This window comes from Salvia hispanica, chromosome 6 (genome assembly GCF_023119035.1).
Source record: "Salvia hispanica cultivar TCC Black 2014 chromosome 6, UniMelb_Shisp_WGS_1.0, whole genome shotgun sequence".
NCBI lineage: Eukaryota > Viridiplantae > Streptophyta > Magnoliopsida > Lamiales > Lamiaceae > Salvia > Salvia hispanica.
Genome location: NC_062970.1, coordinates 41,259,753 through 41,287,297, shown reverse-complemented (window position 1 = coordinate 41,287,297; position 27,545 = coordinate 41,259,753). Strand labels below are relative to the sequence as shown.

Here is a 27,545-nt window from a genome sequence, read left to right as displayed (position 1 = left end):
GATGTCACACTTGTGGGACGGCACGGGATTTTAGGAGGTTTTGTTTTGTGTGTTAAATGGAGAGAGAAAATATAATTTATATATTCATGTGAGAGAGAACTTTTTCCAAAAATGAAAATGTGCCATCTTTTGTGGGACAAACTAAAAAGGAAAGTGTGACATCTTTTGTGGGACGGAAGGAGTAATAGCAATTGTCATTGATGAACTTTTTCTCGAAAATTTTCAAAATATGGACTCTTACTTCTTTATAGTATATTTTTATCAAAATTAGCAAGCAAAATTTGGTAAAATGTTCACATGGGATTAGGTATTGTCAGATAATGAGAAAATTATAGGCGTAAAACAATAATTTTCAAATTATTCTTTTAAATTGCCGCACAAATGTACCATTTTAACGCACATGATGTGCAAGTGGTGGTACCAAAATTATATTCATGATATTTTTGAAAACAGGGTTTTTTTAGGTTATAAATATATTTAGTTTAAAAGACATGATTAATTTCGGAAATTTTTTTTCATATTCAAGGGTTAAGGGATGATGCTATATTATTTACAATATTATATGATAAAATTGAATAACAAAGCAATTTATGATATCATTAGTAACAGATCTAGAATCAAATTTTATTTTGAGTATATTGTTTTATTTAGGACTAATATGCATACATTGTTGAAAGGATTTTTGAAAATAATTTGGTTATTACAACTTCCAAGATATCCTAAATGCAGGGCATGAGTCATTTTAGTGATCGTGCAAGGAGAAAACAGATCAAGATTATTACGACTGGATTCAGGTATTTGTCTCAATCACTAATTATTAGTAAGATATAATCATTGTAAAAAAATTCAATTTTTCTCTAATTTATACTCTCTCACTCTCACTCTCACTCTCACTAGATTGCACTAACACACTCACACTCACACTGATGGTGCTAAGCACCGCCTATGGTGGGGAGCATCCGGTGGTGGACGATGTCCCCCGTTTTGCCCGTTGGCTGGTGAGCCAGGGGAAATGGGGGGTGATCGCGACGAACACCCCGTCCTCCACCCCGTTCGCGCGTCGTACGCCGATGATGGAAACGGCATCCCGTTGTTCTACTTCTCCCGGTTCGACCCAATCGGGATGGACGTCGTGGCGAATGTCCGATCCAGCTTCGCCGTCACCGAGATTAGCTTCAATGACTGCCAGGGCTCGGATATAGAGTACCTTGATGTTCGCATGCCAATAAAAAAGTTCAATTATATTCCATAAGATAACTCGACAATGTTGAAAACGTTGATATAGAGTGACTTGAAATTCGCACGGTAAAATAAAAATTCAGTCAAATTCAAGAAAACGACTCGACAAAGTTGATATCTTTACGATCCATTTTATAACTAACAAAATACAATCAAAATATTAATTCAATTTTTATATTACCATATGAATTTCAAGTCACTTTATATAAACGTTTTCAACATTGTCTAGTCATCTTCTGAAACTTAATTGAATTTTAATATTACCGTGCACATTTCAAGTCACATTATATCAGCATTTTCAACATTTTCGCGTTATCTTCTGGAATTTAATCCAATTTTTATATTATCGTGCGAATTTCAAGTTATTAAAATGTGAGATTATTCAATAGCTCCGCCCCTTAAGTTTTGTCATATTTTTCCATTTTTGCCCCTCCCACAAAATTTGGCACATTTCACTTTTTACTCAATCGTCACGTCCCACAAAAGATGTCACACTTGTGGGATGACACGGAATTTTAGGAGGTTTTATTTTGTATGTTAAATGAAGAGAAAAAATATAATTTTTATATTTATGTGAGATAAAACTTTTTCCAAAAAGGGAAATGTGACATCTTTTGTGGGACGGAGGGAGTAGTAGTAATTGTCATTGATGAACTTTTTCCCCAAAATTTTCAAAATATGGGCTCTTACTTCTTTATAGTATATTTTTATCAAAATTAGCAAGCAAAATTTGGTAAAATATTCACATGGGATTAGGTAATGTCAGATGATGAGAAAATTCTAGGTGTAAAACAATAATTTTCAAATTGTTCTTTTAAATTGCCGCACAAATGTACCTTCTTAACACACATAATGTGCAATTGGTGGTACCAAAATTGTATTCATTAAATTTTTGAAAACAAGGTTTTTTTAGGTTATAAATATATTTAGTTTAAAAGACATGATTAATTTCAAATTTTTATTTTTCATATTCAAGGTTTAAGGGATGATGCTATATTATTTACAATATTATATGATAAAATTGAATAACAAAGCAATTTATGATATCATTAGTAACGGATCTTAAATCAAATTTTATTTCGAGTATATTGCTTTATTTAGGACTAATATGCATACATTGTTGAAAGGATCTTTGAAACTAATTTGGTTATTACAACTTCCAAGATATCCTAAATGCAGGGCATAAGTTATTTTAGTGATTGTGCAAGGAGAAAATTGATCAAGGTTATTATGATTGGATTTGGGTATTTGTCCCAATCACTAATTATTAGTAAGATATAATCATTGTAAAAAGATCCAATTTTTCTCTAATTTGTACTCTCTCACTCTCAGTCTCACTCTCTCACTCACACTCACTAGCTTGCACTAACACACTCACACTGATGGTGCTGGTGGTGCTAAGCATCGCCTATGGTGGGGAGCGTTCGGCGGTGGACGACGTCCCCCGTTTTGCCCGTTGGCTGGTGAGCCAGGGGAAATGGGGGGTGATCGCGACGAACACCCCGTCCTCCACCCCGTTCGCCTACCCTGCGTCGTACGCCGATGATGGAAACGACACTCACGCTGTTCTACTTCTTCCGGTTCGACCCAGTCGGGATGGACGTCATGGCGAATGTCCGATCCAGCTTCGCCGTCACCGAGATTAGCTTCAATGACTGCCAGGGCTCGGATATAGAGTACCTTGATGTTCGCATGACGATAAAAAAGTTCAATTATATTCCATAAGATAACTCGACAATGTTGAAAACGTTGATTGCGAGTGACTTGAAATTCGCACGGTAAAATAAAAATTCAGTCAAATTCAAGAAAACGACTCGATAAAGTTGATATCTTTACGATCCATTTTATAACTTACAAAATACAATCAAAATATTAATTCAATTTTTATATTACCATATGAATTTCTAGTCACTTTATATAAACGTTTTCAACATTGTCTAGTCATCTTCTGAAACTTAATTGAATTTTAATATTACCGTGCACATTTCAAGTCACATTATATCAGCGTTTTCAACATTTTCGCGTTATCTTTTGGAATTTAATCCATTTTTTTTATATTATCGTGCAAATTTCAAGTTATTAAAATGTGAGATTATTCAATAGCTCCGCCCCTTAAGTTTTGTCATATTTTTCCATTTTTGTCCCTCCCACAAAATTTGGCACATTTCACTTTTTACTCAATCATCACTCATCGTACAAATTTTTGGCCTATTAGTACTATATTTTGTTTTCGATGTACTTTTAAAAACAACACTAGTAGGTAGCTACGCGTTCAATACATAAATAATACTCCATTGTACTTGGTAAATAATTATCATTCATTCATAGTAACAAGAGAAACAAGTACTTAATGGCTGCCCACTATTTGTTGTTTATGGAGTTCCTAGAACTTATTTATTACGGTAGAGTTCCTAGCATTGTAAAGATTCAAAAATGTGTTTATTGATGTGGTTGGATAGTCTCATATCTCGTCAACAAGCCGGCGTCTGCCCAGAGCTTGACTGTGGAGGAGTATCTTGCCGCGGAGCTGGAATGAGGGGTTATCTGATGATTATTCTGCAATCTTACTATTAGTTTAATTAACTACCTAGCTAGTACTTGTGTTATTATGATATCTTGTGTGTTAGCATAATTACGTATGACACAACTCTACATATATGGTGAGAGTATAAATTTATGTAACATGGATATATTAAACATTCTAGTCTCCCCCGATATTGAGTATTTAAAAAGTACCAAGACAGTAAGACGTTTTGCCTTTCTGTTTTGGTATAATTAAACTATGCAAAATAGCGAATGGTTAGTCTACAATATGTTATGTATATCCAAGGAGTGATTATTTTTGATACTTCTAATATAGGCCCAGTATTAATGATGGATGTTTCAAATTCTACTGCCTTAAATTCGACCCACACAGTGTATTATTACGTGCCTGAAAAGTATCAAAATGGTGAACTTCGTACTTCGTACTCCCCTGGAATCTGAAATAAAGCAAGTAAAACTATCTAAACATAACTATGCAGCTGTTAGAAGGGTTAATAGTGATATTATTGAGGATATTATATTAAGACAAGTTGATGCATTAAAGAAACAATTGAAAGACACTAGTTATAATCGGGCGGTGGATCGTGGTGAATATACATATGTTATGTACGGTGAATTAAATTTTAACCAAGGGTATGAAATTCTTATTTGGTTTGACTAATTATAGGAATAATGAAATGTACTTGGTGTAAAGTCTCAAAATATATAAACTTCAACATTTACTTCTAAACTTCCAATTATTGAAGATGTACTTATTGAGATGGGTGACATGCAATTCGGGATGAGCCCATTAAGGATATAAAACGAGGCCCAAGTAAGCAAAACATGTGGAATAGGGATATAAGGCTAAAAATATTTTGTTTGGGTTTAATATTAATTGTTTGCAATAATATTAGAAATGCATTAACATTTCCAAAATTACAAAACCCTATATTCATAGTATTTTACATTTTTAGTAATTTGACACAAACAATACACTTTCCTTTTGGTTAAAAATAACTAAATAACTTTGTAACAGAAAATCAATAGTTGGAAATATATATTGTTCCTGAATATAGGGTTCAAAAAGACAGTCCATAAAATACTTTGAAAAATAGACCTTAAGGTAATTCAAAAAATTACTTGATTTTTAACCAACTCCAAAACACACTCCCCAACACAAATCCAAAATCAATAACATGTTTGTGAGCACTCATCATAATGCTAAATTAAATCTAAAATATCGAATCAAAATCAGACTTCAAAACAAAATCATTTTCCACATGAAAGTCTCATTTTTAATGGGTTTTCTAAGGCTTAAAACAACTATCAAACATTCACATAATTCATGTCTAAAAACATATATACGTAGCTGGTTTATCAAGCTACAGATCTGCAAAGTTTCAAAGGAAAATGATTTCAAACGAGTCGGAAAAGTCGCGCGAAAAACTGCCACAAAACATGTTTTGAAATGGACTTCAAAAATCTGCTTTGACCGAGGGTTTTTCACAACCAATTTTCATGTTTCGAATTAAATTCGATTTGAGACCATAATAGTATGCCATACATACTTCAAGGTAGGGAAGACGATTCGGCAAAACAACCCACGCACGCCACGAAAACGATGGCAAAATAAATCCAAAATGAATGAAATTTTCAACTTCCAAAAGAACTTGAAAGAGTGTTTAATGAGAGAATATAATTTTATACCTTATTTCTACTCTCCCCCGATATTGAATATCTAAAAATTACTAAGACGTTGAAATACTTTTGCCTTTTTGTTTTGGTATAATTAAACTATGCAAAATAGCGAATGGTTAGTCTACAATATGTAATGTATATCCAAGGCATAAATTCAATCGCCCATCACTACCAAAATGTACGTAACTTTTTCTAATAGGATTGAGAGGGGCACATCTTCGAAATAATTCGTACTCTTGACTTTTAACATTATAAATTTGAACTCAAAACTATCAGAATTTAGATCAATCTTTGATAAAATATAAAGAGGTAAGATCGATATTAGTAGTTCAAAAGTCGAATTTCAATTTTTCCCAACTCGTTCACCACTTTGTTGAGAAGTACTACTAATTTACAATTTATCTAAACATATTTTATATAAGTACGTATGATAAGTCCAAATCTCTCTTCTATTCTATATAGTGGAAGTAGTGGAAGCCGCAGACGTGCCTATGGATATAGAAGTAGTGGAGTATTATACTCCTAGTTCCTAAGCACGAGCATGATGCACATTATTATTATGATAATTCTTTGTCACTCTCCATCAATAATATCTGACGAAAAAGTTATAAGATATATTGGCTCCATTAAATAAGAATTTGATCTTATCAATTAGTATAAGTATATATAAGTCTTATTATAAAAAATGTACATAAGAATCTAGCTACTAAAACATAGTAGTAATACGGAACTGTAAAAGTAGTGGGACCTTAAAATGTACTTTTGCCTAGTACTAGTATTTATTACTACCTCTGTCACTCAAAATTTGCTACACTTTGACCCGACACGGGTTTTAAGAAATGTAATGGAAAGTGAGTTGAAAAGTTTGGTGGGATGTGGGTCCTACTTTTAAAGTATTAGTTTTATAATAAAATATGAGTAGGAATAAGTTAGTGGAATATGGGGTCCATTATCAAAAATGGTAAAAGTAAAGTGTATCAAATTTTCAGGGACGGATCGAAATAGTAAACTATATCAAATTTTCAGGAACAGAGGTAGTAATTGGTAAAGAGATAGGAATAATATGAAAGATAGGATGGATTCACTTTTATGCAAATGATAATAATATACAGCTATTAGAATTAATTATATAAATCTCTTTACAAGTAATTGAACATTGGACTTTGGAGTGGGTCTAAACTCTAAAGTAAAAAATCAGAAGTTTCGCATTTCTTTGACTTGACCTCTAGCTGTTTTTCTACCGTTGCACCAATTTAAGCAAATCACTGTCATCACAATATTAATGCCCGCAACAAATAAAAGAACAGATAGATAGTGTACAAAACATATCTATAAAACATTAATCTACAGACATCTACTTTAATACTCCCTCCGTTCTGCTTTAGCAGTCTCATTGACTTTTCTGCACTCGTTTTATAAAAATGATAATAAATAGTTAAAGTGGAGAAATAATAAAGTAAAAAAGAGAATAATATAGAGAAAAATCTTATCTACATTATTCTTTTTTTTACTTTATTATTTCTCCACTTTAACTATTTATTATCATTTTTACAAAACGAGTGCAGAAAAGTCAATGAGACTGCTAAAGCGGGACGGAGAGAGTATTTATTTATACTATAAGTATTAATTATTTCCATTTGAGTGGGTTCTCCTTTTTTTTTGTTTTGTTTTAAATCGTCGATTATGAATTCTTTGATTTCTCCAATCTAAAACCTGGATTTTTTTATTTTTATTCTTTACTTTTTAGTGATTGAGAATTATAGTGGCAAAATGATAACGCGACAAGCTAAAGTTACTGTTATTTTTGTGATGTGTGTGTGTCGTGTCAGCCGGTACGTAGCTAAAAAATAACCTCTGTCAATATTCTCAAATAGTTTGATTAATTTTTCTTCAGAAGTTTGTGGTGTTCAGTTTGTTTAACAAATAAATTTTCATTTCATGGACATGATATCCGTTCTTCTACGTATGCAGTCGAATATGATTTTCGTTCTCCACATTTGCACACCTTTATCAATTTAAACATAGTTCAAAAGCATCTAAAACAAATCAAACATGATAATAAATAATAACACAATCAACCAAGATCATAAATTCACAATTCCTAATTACAATCACGAAAGAATTTTAGTTTCGTCTCAATCACAATCGTTTCTAGTAGTGCTATGCGGGCGAAACTATTATAACTAGTTGAATTGACTAAAAGAAATACGTCCCCAAAGTACGTATTCTTCGGGGCCGGATGGAGTATAATTTATAATAAATTCTTAGATTTGTGAAATTTATGCGTTGATCACAGCCGTAAGTAATTATTAATGGTTTTCATTTCAATTGTGATTCTTTTATTTTTGGAATATAAAAAGATAATAAGGTAGTTTTTTTTCAAAATTATAATGGTAAAGTAGACGGTTCTAACTTAATTTAACTTGTAAACGACTATGAATTTATTCCATCATCGAACGAGAAAATTAGCAATTGGAGTCTTCTAACTTAATTAGGTAACAAATCCCATTAAATGTGTGATTTTGGTTTTGAAAAATGAATATTTAATTGATGAGGTCAATCATTAATAAAGTGGTTGTTTGCGTAGAGAATTCATTGGGTGCCTTTTCTCAAAAAAAGAGAAAATTACTGGAAAAAAGCAGATATATATTCGAAAATTATACTACGAAGGATTTGATACGACGATAGACGAATGACAAATTGACATCGAAGATTCGAAAGTAAATTTAACTGACACATGTGTGTCTATAAAGTCACCTTCTAAAGTCAAAGACCGAACATGTTTTCTATTCTTTTATTTAAATCCTTAAGGAAACACATATGTTATTACTAATAGGAGTTATCAATTGCTAATTAATTAACAATCTTAAATTATTAAGATTAAATCTTAGTCATTAAATTAAAAGATCAAGTAGTTGAAATAATGTAATATGGATTATATTTTTAATTAAGAAAATTAATAAATAAAATTAGAGGATATTAATGTCAATTCTCTCTTATTAAAATCATCTTAAAACTTTAAATTTACTATTTTCTTGTACTAGTGTTGATATTCTTATGTCATATTGTTGATATTTGTTATACACTATGTTGATATAAAAAAACATTCACGAAAATTATCATATGATAACATAATGACGATATTACCCTTTTGTTGATATTTTGTCTACTATTTATTAAAATTCGTAAGGTTCAATCTCATCCACTCATTTTAACATTTAAGGGTGGATATTTGATCTTTATTTTAGATTAGGATGCTATAAGGAATAGAAGATGACCCCTACTACTAAAACGCTCTCTCTCTGTATATATCTATTGCATTTTTAAAGTATAGTTTATAAAGAAAACGGCACTGTGAAACGAACTCTTGAGTCTTAATAATACTATTACTACTACATATGAGCAAGTGTACAATTTTATGAACAAATTCAAATATTGTATCAATAAATTGAAAGGAAGAAAAATAATAATTTAAAAGTGATTATAATAATAATAATAATAATAATAATAATAATAATAATAATAATAATAATAATAATAATAATAATAGGGGAGTGTTATATTGCTAACTCATAACGTAATTGCTAACTATAACTAAATAATAGCCATTACATATTCAAATTGAGGGCTTAGATCATTAATCCATAAATGTCAATACGATCAACGAAAAACGTCAATAAGGCCATATGATTAATTCCAAAAAATATCAATAGGGGTATTAATGTCAATTAACTACATGTTTAGTTATAACTAACTTTTAAAAGAAATCCCAAAACTTTAAATTCATATAATATATATCAAATTAAAGATAATTTCATAAAGATTCCAACGATATCATACATGCATATGTTCCGACAATAAAATTAAAAAAAAAATCAAAAATTTTTAATTTTTTCGTACAAGCAGAAATGTCAACATACTATATAAAATAATGTCAATATAATAAATGTAGAATGTCAATATAAGCAATGGGTTAACATTTTTAAAGCATTGTGTTGACATTCTCAAAGCATTTAGTTGATATTTTCGGAACACTATATTGACATTTTCATCCAAAACCCTAATTTGGAGTTTTTTTTTATCTTTTTCGATTTAATTAATAAAAACGAAAATTACACGTGGCAAATTATAGACCACACGTTTTCTAAAATCATATGGCCTTAAATTAGTTGTAGTTAGCAATTAAATGATGAGTTAACAATTGATCACTCCCCAATAATAATAATAGTTAAAGAATTTAAGTTTTAATAATATAATACTGTTAATAATTAAGGAAATAGGATTACTAAAAACTACTATTAAAATATTAAAATAATAACTGCTCATTAACTTTTGAATGCTCTACTGCCTCCTCTATGAGTTTATTTGGTCTACTGCAAACTTCCAAATACAAATTCAGACAACGGTAAGCATACAAAACGACGTTGGACCGAATAGAGAGGGGACTGCTGTCGCTGTCTAAAAATATGTATCGCAAACTTAATATACTATATTGGCGTTTCCTTAGACATATGGTGGTCTGATAGTTCACAATTTGGAGTTGGCAAAATTAAAATAGAACAATGTCATTCGTTTCATATGGCATTTCCTTATACAAGTTTTTTTGGCTTTTATTATCGTTTATTTTTTCATTTAATAATATTGCATGTTTTGCTTTTATTAATGTTAAATGTAAAATTTATATATTAGTACATAAATTTAATATCACAATTCACAAATGTTTTCTACTTTCGTTTTTCATTATCTCGGTTTAGATTAGACATCATTCATAAATCCTTCAAATTAGACTTTACCACTTGTGATGTTGTGTTGTATACTCGTACTTCTTAACATGTCTCGTTTGAACTGAAAATTTTGAAAATCGAGATGGCTTTTTTACCAAGAATCAATTTTTCTTTGTTTTCTTAATAAGTTCGTGAATTATAATATAGCATTTCATCAGTACAATCTATATTTCCTACTTGGCTTTCATCAGTATTTTCTTTAATTACTTTCACTTCCAATAAGTGGTAAATATATTAAGGGCTTATTTGGTTGTATGGGTTTGAATATAATAAGATATTAAGACAATTAACCAGATAATTGATATTGAGTTTTCAAGCCGAAGTTAAGATAATGTTAGTACATTTTTTCCCTCATTTCTTCCCATAAAAATAGAATTTTTCGGGACGGCATGGTTTTTAAAGTGATTTTGATAAAGTGAGAGAGGTGTAAAAAGAAAAAGTTGTCCGCATGGGCGTAGCGCAGTTGGCAACGGAGGGACAGATCTTGCTGTAATGAGTCTGGGTTCAAATCTCACTGCTGTCGTGTAGTTGCTTCCATTTCTCAGGCACAGTGTGAGGCCTTGGGACATCGGCTTCTGGCAACCAGTGGGTTAAGGCCTCCTCCTTAACGGGCTACTGCGTACTTTGATGTAACCCTCTCATATAATGTCGGACCGGAGTGTGGGGGCCGCCAAGGCGACGGACTCGCCTTTTTTGCTGCAAGAAAAAGTTATTGGAGTATGATAATGGAATCTACCTTATAAGAGAAAATAGACTTGCCAAAAATAGAAAGAGGCTATTTATATATGACAAACCAAAATGGAAAAATAAGACTATTTTTATGGGACGGAGGGAGTATGATGTTTGTTGATCAATATGATTGTCTAAAAAATTACTCCATCCGTCACCTAAAAAAAACACTTTTCTTTTTGGCTCATCCCCTAAAATTAAAAACTTTCTATTTAAGAAAATTGATTTCTCTCTAATAGGGTGTGATTTATTCTCCACTAACTCACTTTTCTTTCTATTTATCCGTAGATAGTTTGGACATTACCAAAATAACCTTATTACTTTATTTTTGTATTTAAATATTATTATATATTAGTATGTATGTGTGTGTTTCATTATTATGTTAGTAGTAATATCAATGTTTTATTTCGTGGTTATTTGAGATTACAATTGAACAATCTAACATCAAATATCCATATGAAGAACAATATGCATTGAAGAATTACAAAATTCCTATGAAGAAAATACAATACACACCCACCAAAAATTATTGGAAATTAAACTCGGATCTCCCCAAATAATCTTGCATCTTTATTAAGAAGACGAAGTTTTGGGCCCAATCAAAAAAGATTTTGGTCGAGAGAGCGGGCTTTGAATGTTTTGTTGGGCTTTAGGAAAGTACTTTCACACCAAACAGGTAAATATAGTGGCTATCCACCTTATTTGAATAGGTATTCTAATTTGTTTACTAAATTATTACTCCTTCATTTTACATTCTTATATGATTACTTTATAGAAAACTATCTAGGATGAGTTGAACTATTCTATTCTTGTAGTTTCTCAGCAAGCTAAGGTACATCAAAAGATAAATGATCTAATAAAGTATGCTTATTATGCCCTGGCACAATTTTTATTTTCCCTCTATGTATCACAAATAATGCCCTCTCCCAATCACAATCGTTTATAATAGACCTATTTTTTTAGTACCACGTGCTATTATTTTTAGTCACAAGTGTAACATGTTTTTATACGGGTGAATCCGTTACTTATAACTAGTTGAATTGAGTCTTCAACAAAATAAAAGTATAGCATTAGAGAATTTCCAGAGTCTTATTTGGGCTCTTAATTTTTACATGTCATTTTTAGTATAACTAGGTGAACCAAATAAGAATTGCATACCCTTGTACCCAATGGCCTTGAATCTTGATCATACGTAAACGTAATCACCATCCGCTAGTTGCTCGTTTGTGAGATTTCGTGTTTCTTAAGTAGGAGTATATAACTTGTGCTATTATGCTTTCCTCTATGATTTCATAATAAATCCTCCTAAATGCAGCATACTTTTATATTTAGGAGTTTTACTTGTTTCACTTCTTGTATTAGAGGGTTCAGAAAGGCCCTCATTTTTAATATTCCTTGTTAGGTACACAAAATAAATCGTACAAGTAGAGTTCATAGTTCATGACATCCAACATCACCATTAAATTGGTATTGATAATATTCTCTTTTTGGTCATTGCCGTGATAGAAGTGAGCAAACTGTATGCTAAACACAAATAATTAGAAAATGAAAAAAATAAATGTGTTAGTGAAACTAACATAGTCCAATGATTGGATTAGTGGCTTATGCTTAAAATTGAATAACAAAGTAATTTATGATATCATTAGTAACGGATCTAGGATCAAGTTTTAATTCGAGTATATGGCTTTATTTAAGAATAATATGCATGTACTTAATTCATCAAATTATCTCCTTAATTCCAATTTGTTCATTAAGATTTTGTTTAAAATGCTACTACGATTTAAAATTGATCATCTTTAGTTTTGCTATAGCTACACCAAGTGCACTATAGTGTGTGGAATTTGATTTATTGTATAGTTGTATTTGTGAATTAAATATCAATATTCATTTCCTACACAATTTGATCAGTAATTGTGTTCTGTCGATTTCGGTCAGAACTTTACATAATAATAAAATTAGTACTCAATCATTATGCAAGCCGTTTATTCCTTAATCTCTTCATGGCTTCAGCGGTAATTAAATTTACATTAAATCCTACCTTGTTCATGCAATTGTTTGTATATATGTTGAAACTATGAGTACTACTAGTGGTAATTGGCTGGTTCTATGTTTAAGTCGTGAGCAAGCATTGTTGTTTTGATTCTTTGAATTGTTGTCAATGATAGTGATATTATTCTTGGGTATTTTAGTTAGTAGTAGTACATAATTTCATTATTTATTTAGGAGTCGTTCGCTTGCCCTTTTTCCTAAATGGGCAGAATTGTATGCAGTCAGATTTGAGGGTGGGGGCCCCACCAAACTGAAATTCAATACATGCGTTCGGTTGTTGTGATTTGGGCGATTTTTCCTTTTGCTTTTTTCTTTTTTTTTAAACTAGGGGTCCTTTTTTGCAATGATCTGACTAAAAACCCCTCAATATTTTTATGGATTCCCTACACCACCCTTCCTCCCTAAAGCGCGGCAAATGAAAATTTTCACCAAACATTTCCCTCCCAAATTGAATTTTGAAGTGAAGCCGCGCTGTATTTAATCCATTGATGAGTTTTAATCACCGGTATTTTCATTGTGAAACGTGTTAGAAGATTGCCGTCGACGAAGATAGAGTTCGACCCTTTGGTATCCCTCCCTCCGTAACCGGTATCGTAATGTTTCCAACATTGTGTTCTTCTGTCATCTGCGTAATTTGATGCGATTTCAATTTCGTTCTACTTTTTTCGTGTTGTGCAATCTTATGTGAAATAATGACAACGATCGGTGAACTATTTATTCAGTTAAACTGCCGGTGACTCACATTCTGTAATATTGTGCCGTCTTGACTGTGACAGGTGGTATGTCTGGTTCGATACGTGCAAGTGGGTTTAGTCAGGGTGGTGGCTCCGTTCAAGGTGGTTTAATCATCAGTGACCCTATATGTTGATATGTTCATGTATGTTCTATTTGAAGCGTATATTTGTGTGTGTCTCCTTGTTTTGTATCAGGTAGTAATGACTCTACACCTCGGAAGTATCGGAAGGGAGATCGCACTCGTCGACTGTGGAGCATCAGGGAAGAGGAAATAATGGCCGCCACGTTGCTGGATCTTGTGGCCCGGGGTTGGAAAGCCGATAATGGATTCCGTTCTGGATATTTGCAGAAGATAGAAGAGAACATCCGCAAGGAGTTTCCCAACTCTGATGTCAAGGCGACACCGCATATTACCTCCAGAATGAGTGCATGGAAAAAAAACTACAACAGCCTTCGAAACATTCTTGCAAGGACTGGAGTTGGGTACAACAACCATGGGGATCACAGGATCGACATAGATGACGACCAGTGGGCACAAGTCGTTCAGGTGCGTGTTCAATCTATCCAAGTATCATCATAAATTGTTTTCTCATTTGATGCGATTGCAAGCGTTAATCGTGTCTGATATGCACTTATACATCGGCATTTGCAGATGGATAAGAAAGCCAAGTTTATGCGTTATAAGTCTTGGCCACTTGTGGGAGGATTGGAAAAGCATCTTCGGGAAAGATCGTGCGACTGGCGGAACAGCTGAAGACCTTGACGAAGCCACTGACGAGGTTCGTGCCCAAATGGCTAGGGGAGGTGAAGACCATGACAACGACTACCATCCTAGTTTTGAGGACTTTTTGCCAAATGATGTCCCACATATGGTGCCCGAAACACCAAACCAGAACAACATTTCTGGCAATACGGAGCACCAAGCGTCGAGCACCAAATCTGGGAGTCAGAAACGTAAACTCCATCCTGCTGATGCTGCATTGATGGAATTCCTTGGAAATCTTCATGCAGATACAAACTCTCGCCTGGACGCCATATCTCAAAGGATTGGGTATGAATTCGATGTTGCGAAGGCTAGGGAGACAATTTACACCAAGCTGGGGAGTGTGGAGGGGCTTACTCTGGCACATAAGTACAAGTTGTGTAATATCCTTGGTGACAAACCGCAGCGTCTTGAGGTTTTGAATGGCATACCAGAATGTGATAAGCTGGGATACGTTCTCATGCTCATTGAGGATAACAGTTAAGTAGCTTGGCAGCGTGTTGTTTCAGTCGTTATTGGATTTTTATGTTTTGAATGTAAGTATTGCATTCTGAAGTAGTTTATCGTATGGTGCGGCCTTATACATAGCCATAGTATATGATGGCATGGCCTGATCATTTTTGGGTGAGCCACTACCCCCTTTAGGTATCGCAGTTGTTATTTTGAGACATCTCTTGTGACTTTTGTTGCTTGGTTCAGTTGAATCATGCATTATGGATGCATAATATAACTATCATCTGTATGCATTTGGGATTCCATCTGTAATCAATTTGTATGGACATATCTTTCAGAGTAACATTTGGTCATACTACAAATATTGCATACCACATTAACACTTGTTAGTTACCATAATACACTCTGGAAACTAATGTCATATTATGGTGATAGCCCAAATTACATAGCCAAAACATAAGAAACTAGGCTATAAGGACGCTTACAAACAGATTCATAACAAACTAGAGCAAATATATGAATCCGGGAGTCATCTAATTACCAAAAAAATGGCCATATTGGCCAAGACCCCTTCCCCTTCTACATGAATATATTATGCATCAACCTACGAGGACCGCCCACTATCTCCCCTCACCCCCGGTGCTGTCATCATTTGTGGAGGCGTGCGGTCGACCCTATGGGCGAGTTGGAGGCACATGAGCTCCCACGCGGAGAGAATGCCGACGGCCCTGCACTGTCCGGCTTGGTCCGTAGCTTTTTAGTTAACTTCCTACCCTTGTCGACCCTAGTAATTACCTGGACATCCTCTCCGAGATCAACAAAGACGATGCATTTCTCCGTTGTAGACTGTCTATCGTCAGGATCCTCTGTCTCTACGAAAAGCTTGCGGCGGACGTTCGTTGGCGGCATGACAAAGGGAGAGTTGACTTCCTCGTTGTCTTCACCCGCATCATAACACGGACCCTCGTCAATCGAAATCTTCTCCGTAGTCTCAGAGATGACAATCACTTCTTCTTCTGACTCAAGCTTAATGTCGTCAATGCCAAACAAACATGCAAGCTTCTTATGGAGAGGCTCATCGTTGTAGTAGTACGCAGCGGCTAAGCTGTTTTCCTAAACACCAAATGAGAAGATATGAGCAAACGCGAGAAATAGTAGTATACATTCTGGTGCAACATGGGCTGAGCTACATATAACAAACCGTTTCATACTTACCTTGCATATTCTCTTCCAGAGCCAATCTTCGGCACTGACGTACTTTGTAGGCATATCCCACTGGACGCCATCTACCGCGACAAGTTCCTTGAATGTCCGATACCTCATATGAAGCTTTCCCACACGGTCAGTGAGCTCGACTTCAGTGAAATGCACCGAAGTTTTGGTGTGAATCTCCTTTGCTGCCGTAAGCAAGAAGTAGGAGGGGAATTCTAGCAGAGTCCAAGCCGTCATATTTTTTAAACGAATTATAGTATCAACAAGGATATTGTCCACCAACGGGGACCATTTTCCTTCGTAGAGGAATTTTGATTGGGGTGGGATATTCATGTTTGCAGTAAAGATTATGGTATTTTCGGAGGTTCTATTTGCAAGTGGAATGCAGAGCGGTTGGCTTGTATATTTTATAAACAAAAATTTGAATGCATCTAATGTGATTGACATCAAACTACCAACATTAATATCATCTGAGAAGACCTCATGCAGCTGTGTGTATTCTATTGGCTAGTTTGTCATTCATTACTATTCACAGCCGAATGAAGTAAATGGAAACGTGCTCAACCACATTAACATTGACTAGATGCTATTAATTTGGTTGATGAAGTTGGTGGCTTTGCATTAACTCCATAATGTCTTCCCACTGAACCAAAACTGCCTTAAACACATATCCACATTCTCCATCTCTGTTGAGTAAGTTGACATGGCTGTCGATCCCAACATGAATGACAAGAGGTATGTTACTCATTAGCTTTCATGTATTCGTAAAAGTGGTTACACCACTTGTTTTTAAGCCAGTGTACTTCGTAATATTTGAGAGTGACTAATCCCCGATGATATGGTGCCAGAATTTATTTCGAAGAATACAATTTGCTCCCCCAGTTTTTCAAATTGTTTTACACGATCCAACACTCGAACAGTTTGGTGAGTCTAAGCTGTACATACCTGCGTTACATTTGTGAAGTTAAATCCAAAAAGATTTGGAATTTTAGATCATTTCAATTAACCCTTGTACATAAAATTTCTAGCGCATACCTCCCGAGTTTGTGTCGGAGCACGGCGACACAATCCCTGAGCAATGTTTACTCGCAATGCCAAATTTCCAGAAAACAGAAGTAGCTATAGCAAAAAGGCCTGGTGGTTGGTACTTTGGCGAGGGGTGGTCTGAGTTTGTGTACAACAATCATGTTTCGAATGGAGAATGGCTCACATTCACTTACACGGGCGATGGACTATTTTATGTGAAGCGATTTCTATTTACGAGTGGATGCCCACCTCGTAGTGATCTCGAGAGTAAGTGTTGATGGTTTTATTAATGTAATATTTTATAGTTGTATAGTAACAAAGAATTCTATTGTAGTTGGGGGTCTCTCAATGACACCAAACGACGACCAAGTGGATGTGGATTCGTCTGACGGATGGTTAGATTCACTGTCTGAAATCGATTCACTATCCCGGTCCAGGCCTTGATGCCGAGATAACCGAAATTGTCACACAACCATCATTCACCATCGTTCTAGGGGGGTCTCCGATAAAACAACATCTTGTGCGTGTTAGATACTCTATTGTTAGCTACTATTTCATATATTGTTTTGTTCTATTACCTTAGTTGACACCTTCCATCTTCATGGCCACAGAATATACCAACTGAATTTTGGAATGCTAACATATCAATGGATGGTGACAAGTGTAAGGCGTGCCTTACCGTGCACCACCGCACATGGGATGTGCTTATAGCCAAAAAGATCATTGGATATGCCATTCATGGTGGTTGGAAGACTTTCATTCGTGATAACGACCTAGGAACAGGGGACCGGTGCACCTTTAACCTTGTTCCGTCAGATGGTATCCACTTCCATGTTAGTGTGGAACGGTGATCCAAAGAAATAAAATCACCTCGATGGTTAGACCTTTCATATTTTGTGATATCTTAGAACAAGGTCCAGTGACAGTTAGGTACTAGTATTTAGTATGGATATGTTAAGGTGGGTAGTGAATGAATTGTTTGTATGTGTAGTACTGATGTGAATCAAATGATGCTAATTCTACTCCAAGTTTTCTCCTATTTTGTATATTTAAATCATCTATCAATTGATCATTAAGGTTTGATTATTATATATTAGTTGATAGATGTACATGTGGAGTAGGGTCTTATTGAAACTGTTCATTGCCTATCAAGATTGTGTCCAAATTCTTTTATCTTACCACCATTATCTTCGTCTTTGAAATAACTTTGCGTGGGTATATTGTACGCCTTAATCGGAGCTCGGATGAAGAAGTTATGGTCATTTGACGAAGGTTGCGCGAAGCAGTCAAAAACCGGCAAAAACGCCCGGGTCGGGCGTTTCAGCATTAAAAACGCCCGGGGACAGAGGAAACGCCCGGGTCAGCATTTCATTTTGCCCGGTCGGGCGTTTTTCTCGGAATACTGCCGAATTTTAGGTTTCAAATTGGTTTCTGGGGCGGTTTTGGAGGGGATTGACACGAGAAAAGGGAGAGGAAAAGAGAGAAAAGAGAGGAGGGGATTCAGACATATTGCAGTATCGTAGTATTATTAGAGTTAATTAATTAAACTTGATAATTTGTGTGAACTGAATCAGAGACTTTAAAATACGCATCAAGTACGTAATATGACTTGGTGTGTAATATTATAAAATACTCTTGTGTACGCAAAATGTATTCATATTAGTAGCAATGTCAGGGTATGAAATATATCTACATTCACAGACAGTTCCTTATAATTGAGACGCTGAATCAAAAAATTTCCAAAAGGCCTACATAAAGGAAAGTTAGTGCTTGCAGTTACATACCCTACCAAACTAAAGCGGTAAACAAAATGAGGCATTTGCGAGTCTCAAGCATGGAGTGCCTATAATTCACACACATCACTCGTAGCTTGCTACATGACCTTTCCAATTAAAATACCAATGATGACCAATACCACACACATGACACCGATTAAAACCTGCGCAACAATGCGATACGATGTTTTGTTTCCACAACATTGGGCCGCACCGCCGTTGCAGCCACCCACAGCAAACACCGGCTTTTGGTCTACAAAATCACCCCACTGGTGTTTGTCAAGGTCGACAACCTGCCATCTTCGTGGTTTGTCTGCGTGATATTCGTCAGCCCACTTGAAGTCACCCGAGTGTTGCCCACGCACTGGACACTTGTAGTAGTATCTTCCAGCATTTTTAGCTTCCGGCCCAGCACGGCGCAACACCATTTTCCCATTGCCGCAGGAACACAGTGGAATATCAGACATCGAAAATCCTGTATACATAAGGTTTATACATAAGGTTGCAATAAATCAAGAAACCATGTTCACAGGGAGTTCACATAGCTAATACTTATCAATGCATAATATTTAGGCCAAGTACAAAAGATTCACATCAGTCTAGAGGGGAAAAAATAAATAACGATAAAAAAAACATCTCTATCTATTGTTCCACATATGCATGGCTATATCATCACGCGTCTGGGTCCACTCCGCCGTTGGTTCAATGCAATCAACATATTCCAGCCCGATGTTTTGTTCTTCCTCACCCATCACCGAGCTATCTCCATCAATTTCAGCTTCGAAAGGGTCAATAGGCATCTCAAGACGGATGAAGTTGTGCAATAGGAAGCAGGCCATGATCAAACGAATTTGAGTTTTTATCGGGTAAAACGAAGGAGACCTCAATATACCCCACCGCATTTTTAACACTGCAAATGCGCGCTCAATTATGTTCCGAGCTTTGGTATGGCGCATGTTGAACATTTCTCTATGGTTCTCAGGCATTGAATTACCAGGACCCCATTCACGAAGGTGATACCGTACGCCCTTGTACGGAGTTAGGAAACCGTTACTATTGGCATAGCCATTATTGCACAAATAATAACCCCCTGCAATATCAAAATATATTATGTTATATAAATAGTAAAACTGTCTAATTGAAGTACGGTGAAAGATGTCCGACCTTGTGGAACCTTCAAACCTCTTGGACGGGCAACTGCATCCCTCAGTACTCTGGAATCGCCGGCTGACCCCTCCCACCCAGCCAAGAAGTAAACAAACTGCAGGTTACGGTCACATACAGCCAGCGTGTTAGTTGAAATTTGCCCCTTCCGCGATCTGAACCGAGGCTTGTCCTCATTACTAACCAACAAACTGATGTGTGTACCATCTAAAGCCCCAAGACATCCTTTTAAAAAAAAATTCAACAAATCAAACTAACAATAAAATGCTTTGTGATGCAATATATGAAATCAACAACATTGAAGATACCTTAAACCACTTCCAACGGTTGTCATCGCAGTTGTCCGGAACTGGTGTTGGTTTAGGAAGGAGCACTGAAGACATACAAAGAACTGCCCCAAGAACTTTGTTAACATAATATGAAATTGTTGACCCAGACCTCCTAAATGTGAACTTGACAACCCGATTCTTATTGTGATGTGCAAGTACTCCAACCATAATGGCCACTTGTTCCTCAACCCCTACATGATGACCACAACGTAGTCCGCCCCGTTCACGTAGAACACGACACAACCTCACAAACACGTTACGGTCCATTCTGAGGTTAGCAATACAATCTGCGTCCGTTAGGTGGACAAGTCGGTCTATGTGTTCTAACTGTCGAGGTATCTTATTCAGAATGCTATACTTTCTGGCTTGCTCAAAAATTCGACGTTTTCGGTTGCCGCTTCGGGCACTCATATATCGGCGTAACAGGACAGTTGTCTCAAGGCGATATATAAGCATTATATCTTCAAGTAGCTCTCGCAACGGAGCATAAGTACAAGAACGTATTCGCATCATTACGGTAGTTTCTAACCCCACAATAACCACTGCAACATGCGTTATCAGTTTAGACAGCCCCCACTAATTTTCACAGTGAACAATAACCAAATAGAGTAGTACATAGCAATGGGGAGAGTTGCGGTGTTCGTTTCGCTTTGCCCATAATTTCAGTGTCGTTCCCACAGAAAACCGTATTTCAAAGTAATTGAAGCAGACAAACCATAGTGTAGCATAAAAACTATCTTTGTGCGTAGGACCATAACAAAATATACATCAAACACTTGACAAATCAAATAAATTCACACTTTTCAGAGGGTACCTTTCGTACTTCAGCTGCGGTAAAAGTTGCAATGTTGGAGACGTTCGAAGATCGCCCGAACTGCTGCAACAAATTTACGTATTGCTGACTTAGATGGGTATTCACAAAACAGAGGAATATCAAAATTCAGCACAATTTTATGACATACCAAACGATTCCGGGCAAAAACAATGACACGATACCAAGCCAGCCACCGGAAGAATTGGCGCGAGACGTTTCAGATTAGTCGTCGCGCCGTAGCTGGTGAGAGATCGTTCTAGGGTTCAAATGATTTTTTTGGGTGAAAATAATGGGGGAAACCTTTCTAGAAGGGTTAATTTAGTCTTTCATACTTCCATATCTTGAGACGTAAATCAATGCAGAATTATATACCATCCATTTTCTTGGTTTTCATTCTGCTTCATTTCTGGTGAAAAGTGTGGGCCTTGTGCTAATTCTAGGCCCATGAAGAAATATATAATGACAACCGAACACTGGTTATTCCCAAGAATTGGGGCCTTATCTGGCCAATTATCCACAACCGAACGACTCCTTAAGAAGCACAATATCCAACTTGTACTTACTTTTAGATGCATGCCTTGAAAATTGTGTCCACGGTAGCTCATTATAGTTGATCGTTCGTGACGATATTTATTTTTCGCATAGAGATCATGGTCAGTTTCATGATTTTGACGAGTTTGAATTTGTAATTTTAAGACTTATTCAAACTATGCAGATTGGATTTTCTCTAAGAAATTATTTGTATATGCATTTTCATTCCCGCTTTAATGTTTAGAAGTAAGATCATAACAAGTGACGCATTCTCATTGCACGTGCTCGAAAATGGTGGTCTCATTTCAAGGGCTACCGTTAATTTTTTTTTTGAAACTTTATTTTTAATCTTGCCATCACATTAGTACTACTATTTTGATTCAAGAAAGAAATGTACGTTTTGATAGAAAACAAATCAAAATCAAAATCAAAATCAAAATCAAAGACAATTAGTATTTCAATGTTTCTTACATGTTACACTATTGAGTTGGTATAATCGATCCTATCTACTTTTGTTAAGATTTATGAAATCAATTAATTTTCTAAGTAGTTTTAAGACGTAGCATATAAATTATTATTTCTTGGTAAAAAAAATGTCGTTAGACAACAAAAATAATTATTAGCACCGTAGCGATATTCCCGGTCAACCAATCTACTACGGTCGACTCCTTTTTATGCTTTCACCAATTATACTTACTACGATAATTGATTCTTAGTTTGAGAACTTTGAAATAGTTGCAACATTTATGGGGCTTCTTCCATCATCGTTTATATTCGAAGTTTCCATACGTGAATTAGACATTAATTAAGAATCAGAGACTTTTTTATTGTTACGTAGACGTCGTAGAGATTGGTTTGATTGGGTACCGGCTCATAATTATATAATAAAAACGTAAAGAGAGGGATCCTCTGCATAATTAGTGGAGTTGTTTAATCTTTAATTAAAAGAACTCTACCACGATAGAAAAATTAACAAGTACGTGCATGCCCATATTTCATAAATAATAGTAGTAATAAAATTATAATAATAACTCACACAATTAATGTTATAATATTCTTAATCGAACCCGAAATACGCTTGGATTCTTTCCTCACAAAACAAAGTGAATAATCCTAGCGAGATCCGTAAAAGAAAACTGCCTTTTAAACACAAACTTCATGGAAATAAATAGCACAAAATTTTCCGCACATATAATAAATTATTATTGCTAATACTTCTATTAATTTTTTAAATTAATTATTTATCTAATTAACTGGAGTATATGTTTACTATTAGGTCATCCATAATAGAACATCTTTATCTTGTCATTCTCTTAAAAAATATTGAATCCTATAACTACTTTTCCATCACCCACGGGCCACGACATTGTGCATTCATATCAATATTCCCGTTGACTTTATTTAATATAGACGAACACATGTTCATTAAATCTATGTTTTGCACTTTTCTCTAAATTGTCCTTCATCGTTGCACAAATTTTTGTCCTATTATGTAGTACTCCCTCCATTTCTTCATAGTTAAGTCATTTTTTCATTTCAAAAAGTTTTTTTATAGTTGAGTCATTTCTATATATAGTAATTTTTTTCTCTTTCTTACTTTACTCTTTCTTACTTTATTCTCTCTACTTTATTCACTTTATACTTTATTCTCTCTACCTTTTATTCTCTCTTACTTTTTTTATCTATTTATTCAACACACCCAACATTCATTTTTAAAACTCCGTGCCAAATAGTTCCTCCTCAACTATGAAGAAACGAAGGGAGTAGTTGATTAAAAGTCACGGTTTTCTATTTTGGTCTATCCTATAACAAGAGTCATACTTTATTTTTACCATAAATTGTAAGTAAGTTCCACATTTCACTAATTCACATCCTTCACATTTTATTATGAAACCAATAATAAAAGTGAAACAATTTTATCATGCTTGCCATTTTTTAATATATATAGAAATTCTGACAATACCTATTTCCAGAGAAAATATCAGATCAATATTTACTGCCGACTTAATTATATTTGCATGTTATAAGATCATGGGTATTTGAATTGAAAAATTAGTGCTATCTACCACATATTGGATACTAAAAATGGATACAATATCAACAAATTGTAAGAAGACAGGCAAGTTAGGTTTGGCTGAAATACTCTTTGAATTAAGGCACATGGCTATGACTTATTGAAATACTTATCCTGAATTAAGAAAAAAAAAATCGTGAGAAGTTGCCAAATTGTTGTTTTATAAATTTGTAACTATAAATATAGCATTGAATTAATGAAATACTTATCATCTGTCACTCACTTTGCTTATTATCCTCCCTCTCATCTCACACTCCCACTCTCCCTCGCTTCACTAGTCCTCTTTGCAAACGAAGTAAAATAAATTTAAAATAATTAATTTTTAATATTAAAAACCTAATGTGTTATTTCGGAAGACGACTCAACAATATTGAAAACGTTGATATAGAGTAACTTGAAATTTGCACGATTAAAAAAGTTCAATTAAATTCCATAAGATAACTCGACAATATTGAAAAAATTGATATAGAATGACTTGAGAATCGCACGATAAAATAAAAATTCAATTAAATTCTAGAAAATGACTCAACAAAGTTGATATCATTACAATCCATTTTATAACTAACAAAATACAATCAAAATATTAATTCAATTTTTATATTACCGTGCAAATTTCAAGTCACTCTATATAAGCGCTTTCAACATTGTCGAGTCATCTTTTGAAACTTAATTGAATTTTAATATTACCGTGCGCATTTCAAGTCACTCTATATCAACATTTTCAACATTGTCGCGTTATCTTCTGGAATTTAATCCTATTTTTTATATTATCGTGCGAATTTCAAGTTATTAAAATGTGAGATTATTCATTATTTATTCAATAGTACTCCCTCTGTCCCTTAAGTTTTGTCATATTTTTCCATTTTTGTCCCTCCCATAAAATTTGGTGCATTTCACTATTTTACCATTTTTGGTATTATACCTCATATTCCATTAACTCATTCTTACTCACATTTTAGTACTAATTTTGATTCTATAATACAAGATTTCCGAGTCCTGAATGAAAGTCCATACACTAGACATCGACTAGATTTATCTTGTCAAAAAGCCGGCGACTGCCCGGAGCCTGACGGTGGAGGTGTATCTCGCCGTCGGTGAGGGGTGATCGCGTCGAACACCCTTTCCTCCACCTCGTTCACCTACCCAGTGTCTTACGCCGACGATGGAAACGCTTCCCGCTGTTCTACTTCTCCCGGTTCGACCCAGTCGGGATGGACGTCCTGGCGGATGTGCGATCCAGCTTCGCCGTCTCCGAGATCAGCTTCAATGACTGCCAAGGCTCGGACCCCCAGTCCCCCGCTTTCTCTAAGATCACCTTCCTCGGCCAGGTCTCTCTCTCTCTCTTTGCCTCTCTCTCACGCTCTAATCAATTCATTTTTTCAGCTGCGCAAGCTGGCTCCAAACTCCGACGAAGAGTCCCGGGCGCAGGGGGCGTTATTCAATGCCCACTCGGCGTTCAAAGGTGTTATTACTATTATTATTAAGTATTTTACTTTATTTTACATAGTATTACTAATTTTTTTTATGTAAATGCAGGATTTCCGAGCATGAACGGAAGCTTCAGTGTCTATATGCTAGACATTGAGGACATCTATCTTGTCAACAAGCCGGCGTCTGCCCGGAGCTTGACTGTGGAGGAGTATCTCGCGGGCAATACACAAGTAGTAAAACAAAGCATAACTAAGAAAGATCCGTTCAGACGTTCAATCGATGTAGATGTAGGAGTCCACCGTGAGGTCCCTCTAAAATATTCTTTTAATATCAGTCCAAATAAAATGATAAGCCAAGGCTGACCCAGATGTCCGTGGGAGTGGGAGTGGGAAACTATAATGCCTAATTTTTTGATAGTTTTATCTAGATTAAGGATGTCTATATATAATAAAACTACATTTAGACAAAATTCACATCACTAAAATCCATTTTATTACTAACAAATTACAGTTAAGCGTTTCAAAATTTTAATTAGATTTTATATTCTCGTGCGAATTTCAAGTTTCTCTTAGAAAATTAACATTTTCAACGTTGTTGACTCATCTTCTAGAATAATCCAATTTATTTAATATTTTGAATCTATTTTACTTCATTGCAAAGAAATGATTTTAATTTATCACCTTGTTTTCTACACCGTGCGAATTTCAAGTCTTATATAACATTCTCGCTTTGAAATATTACTTTCGCTGTCTTTGAGGTTTCATTGCCTCTATCTCGTGTGTGTTCACCTTTCGTCAATACGATAACTAATTAAATCGTTGTCTCGGAAATTAATTAGTCAATCCGATAACTAACTATCTGGCCCAACAATAAGTTAGTCCACTCAACCCAATGTATTAATAATATAAGGATTTGCAGCCCACTCCAACCCCTATTCCTGCTGGCCCAAAGTGTGATAAAAATAAATAAAGGATCAGCCCAATGAAAATTATTCTTCCTCCTCTCTTTAACTATGGGCCCAAAAGCATTCATCTCCAGCCCAAGCAAATCGAAATGCAATAGCAGCCCGTTACTATCGTCTCTGTCTCATTAGATTAACTAGTCGTACTTGATTTTAATTTCAAGTTTTAGAGCTATGAGGCTATGAATTAAATTTATCTTTAAACCACTGAAGTTTGGAGAAAAGGGTGAATACTTTCTGATATTAAAATTGTCACCACATGCTTAGCTAACTATTTGGTCAGCAATTACATTATTTTGCCCAACAGTTTAATTATTCCAATGTACTAATACTCCCTCCGTCCACGAATAATAGATCACTTTTGCCATTTTGGGACGTCCACAAAAAATAGATCACTTTCTTAAAATGGAAACTTTCTTAAAATGGAAAGTTTATCTTTCATATTTTTCCCACTTTTTCTTCTCTCTCTCCTACTTTACTCACTTTTTCTCCCTATCTCTCTTACTTTACCTACTTTTTCTTCTTCTCTCTCTTATTTTACCAATTATATATTAAAACCCGTGCCATACACAAAATGATCTATTTTTTGTGGATGGAGGGAGTATGAGATTTGTTGCCCACTCTAATTCCCTATTCCTGCTGGCCCAAAGTGTGATAAAAAAAATAGAGGATCAGCCCAATTAAAATTCTTCTCCCTCCTTCATACTATCGGCCCAAATACTATCACCTCAAGCCCCTTATGAAAGGTCTCAAAAAGTCAAGCCCAAATTTGTCGGATACTTTTTGTTTTTAGAAATTTTCTCTAATCAATTGCTAACTAATTATCGATCCTAAATTGAGACTAATTTTCAATCATTAGATTAGAACATATTGTGGTTAATATAATGTCAAGTGTAATGTATTTTAAATTTAAATAATTATTAATTAAATAAAAAGGGTATTAATGTCAAATCCTACATGTAGTAATTATAACTAACTACTTTCTCTCTCCTCAAAATCATCTCAAATCTTTAAATTTACGTAGCTCTCTCAATTTAAATTATTTTTTCGCAAAAAATATATCAAATTAAATATAATTTAATAAGGATTCCAACGAGATCTCAATTGCATATGTTTCGACGATGTTCGGGTGATGAAATTTGATAAATTATATTTCAATTTTCGTACATATTGATAAGCAGCTTTTATCAACAAATGAACAAAAAATCTCAATATATTGTAGTCAAAATCTCAATATTATGCATGTCCAATC

General features: G+C 34.8%; 1 protein-coding gene across 1 annotated transcript; it reads left to right on the top strand.

The window, feature by feature from the left end:
• Nucleotides 1-16,891: 16,891 nt before the first annotated feature.
• On the top strand, nucleotides 16,892-18,065 carry LOC125195363 (B3 domain-containing protein Os03g0212300-like). Its single transcript, XM_048093521.1, has 5 exons — nucleotides 16,892-16,923; nucleotides 17,037-17,112; nucleotides 17,217-17,481; nucleotides 17,652-17,734; nucleotides 17,826-18,065. The coding sequence occupies exons 1-5, from the start codon at nucleotides 16,892-16,894 to the stop codon at nucleotides 18,063-18,065; spliced, it is 696 nt and encodes a 231-aa protein (XP_047949478.1).
• Nucleotides 18,066-27,545: the final 9,480 nt, after the last annotated feature.

Bases quoted from the DNA above. Each gene is read 5' to 3' on its own strand.
- LOC125195363 (XM_048093521.1), top strand. From the start codon at position 16,892: ATGGCTGTCGATCCCAACATGAATGACAAGAG. The intron at 16,924-17,036 runs GTATGTTACTCA...ATATGGTGCCAG, and splicing joins CCCAACATGAATGACAAGAG to AATTTATTTCGAAGAATACA. The intron at 17,113-17,216 runs GTGAGTCTAAGC...TAAAATTTCTAG, and splicing joins TCCAACACTCGAACAGTTTG to CGCATACCTCCCGAGTTTGT.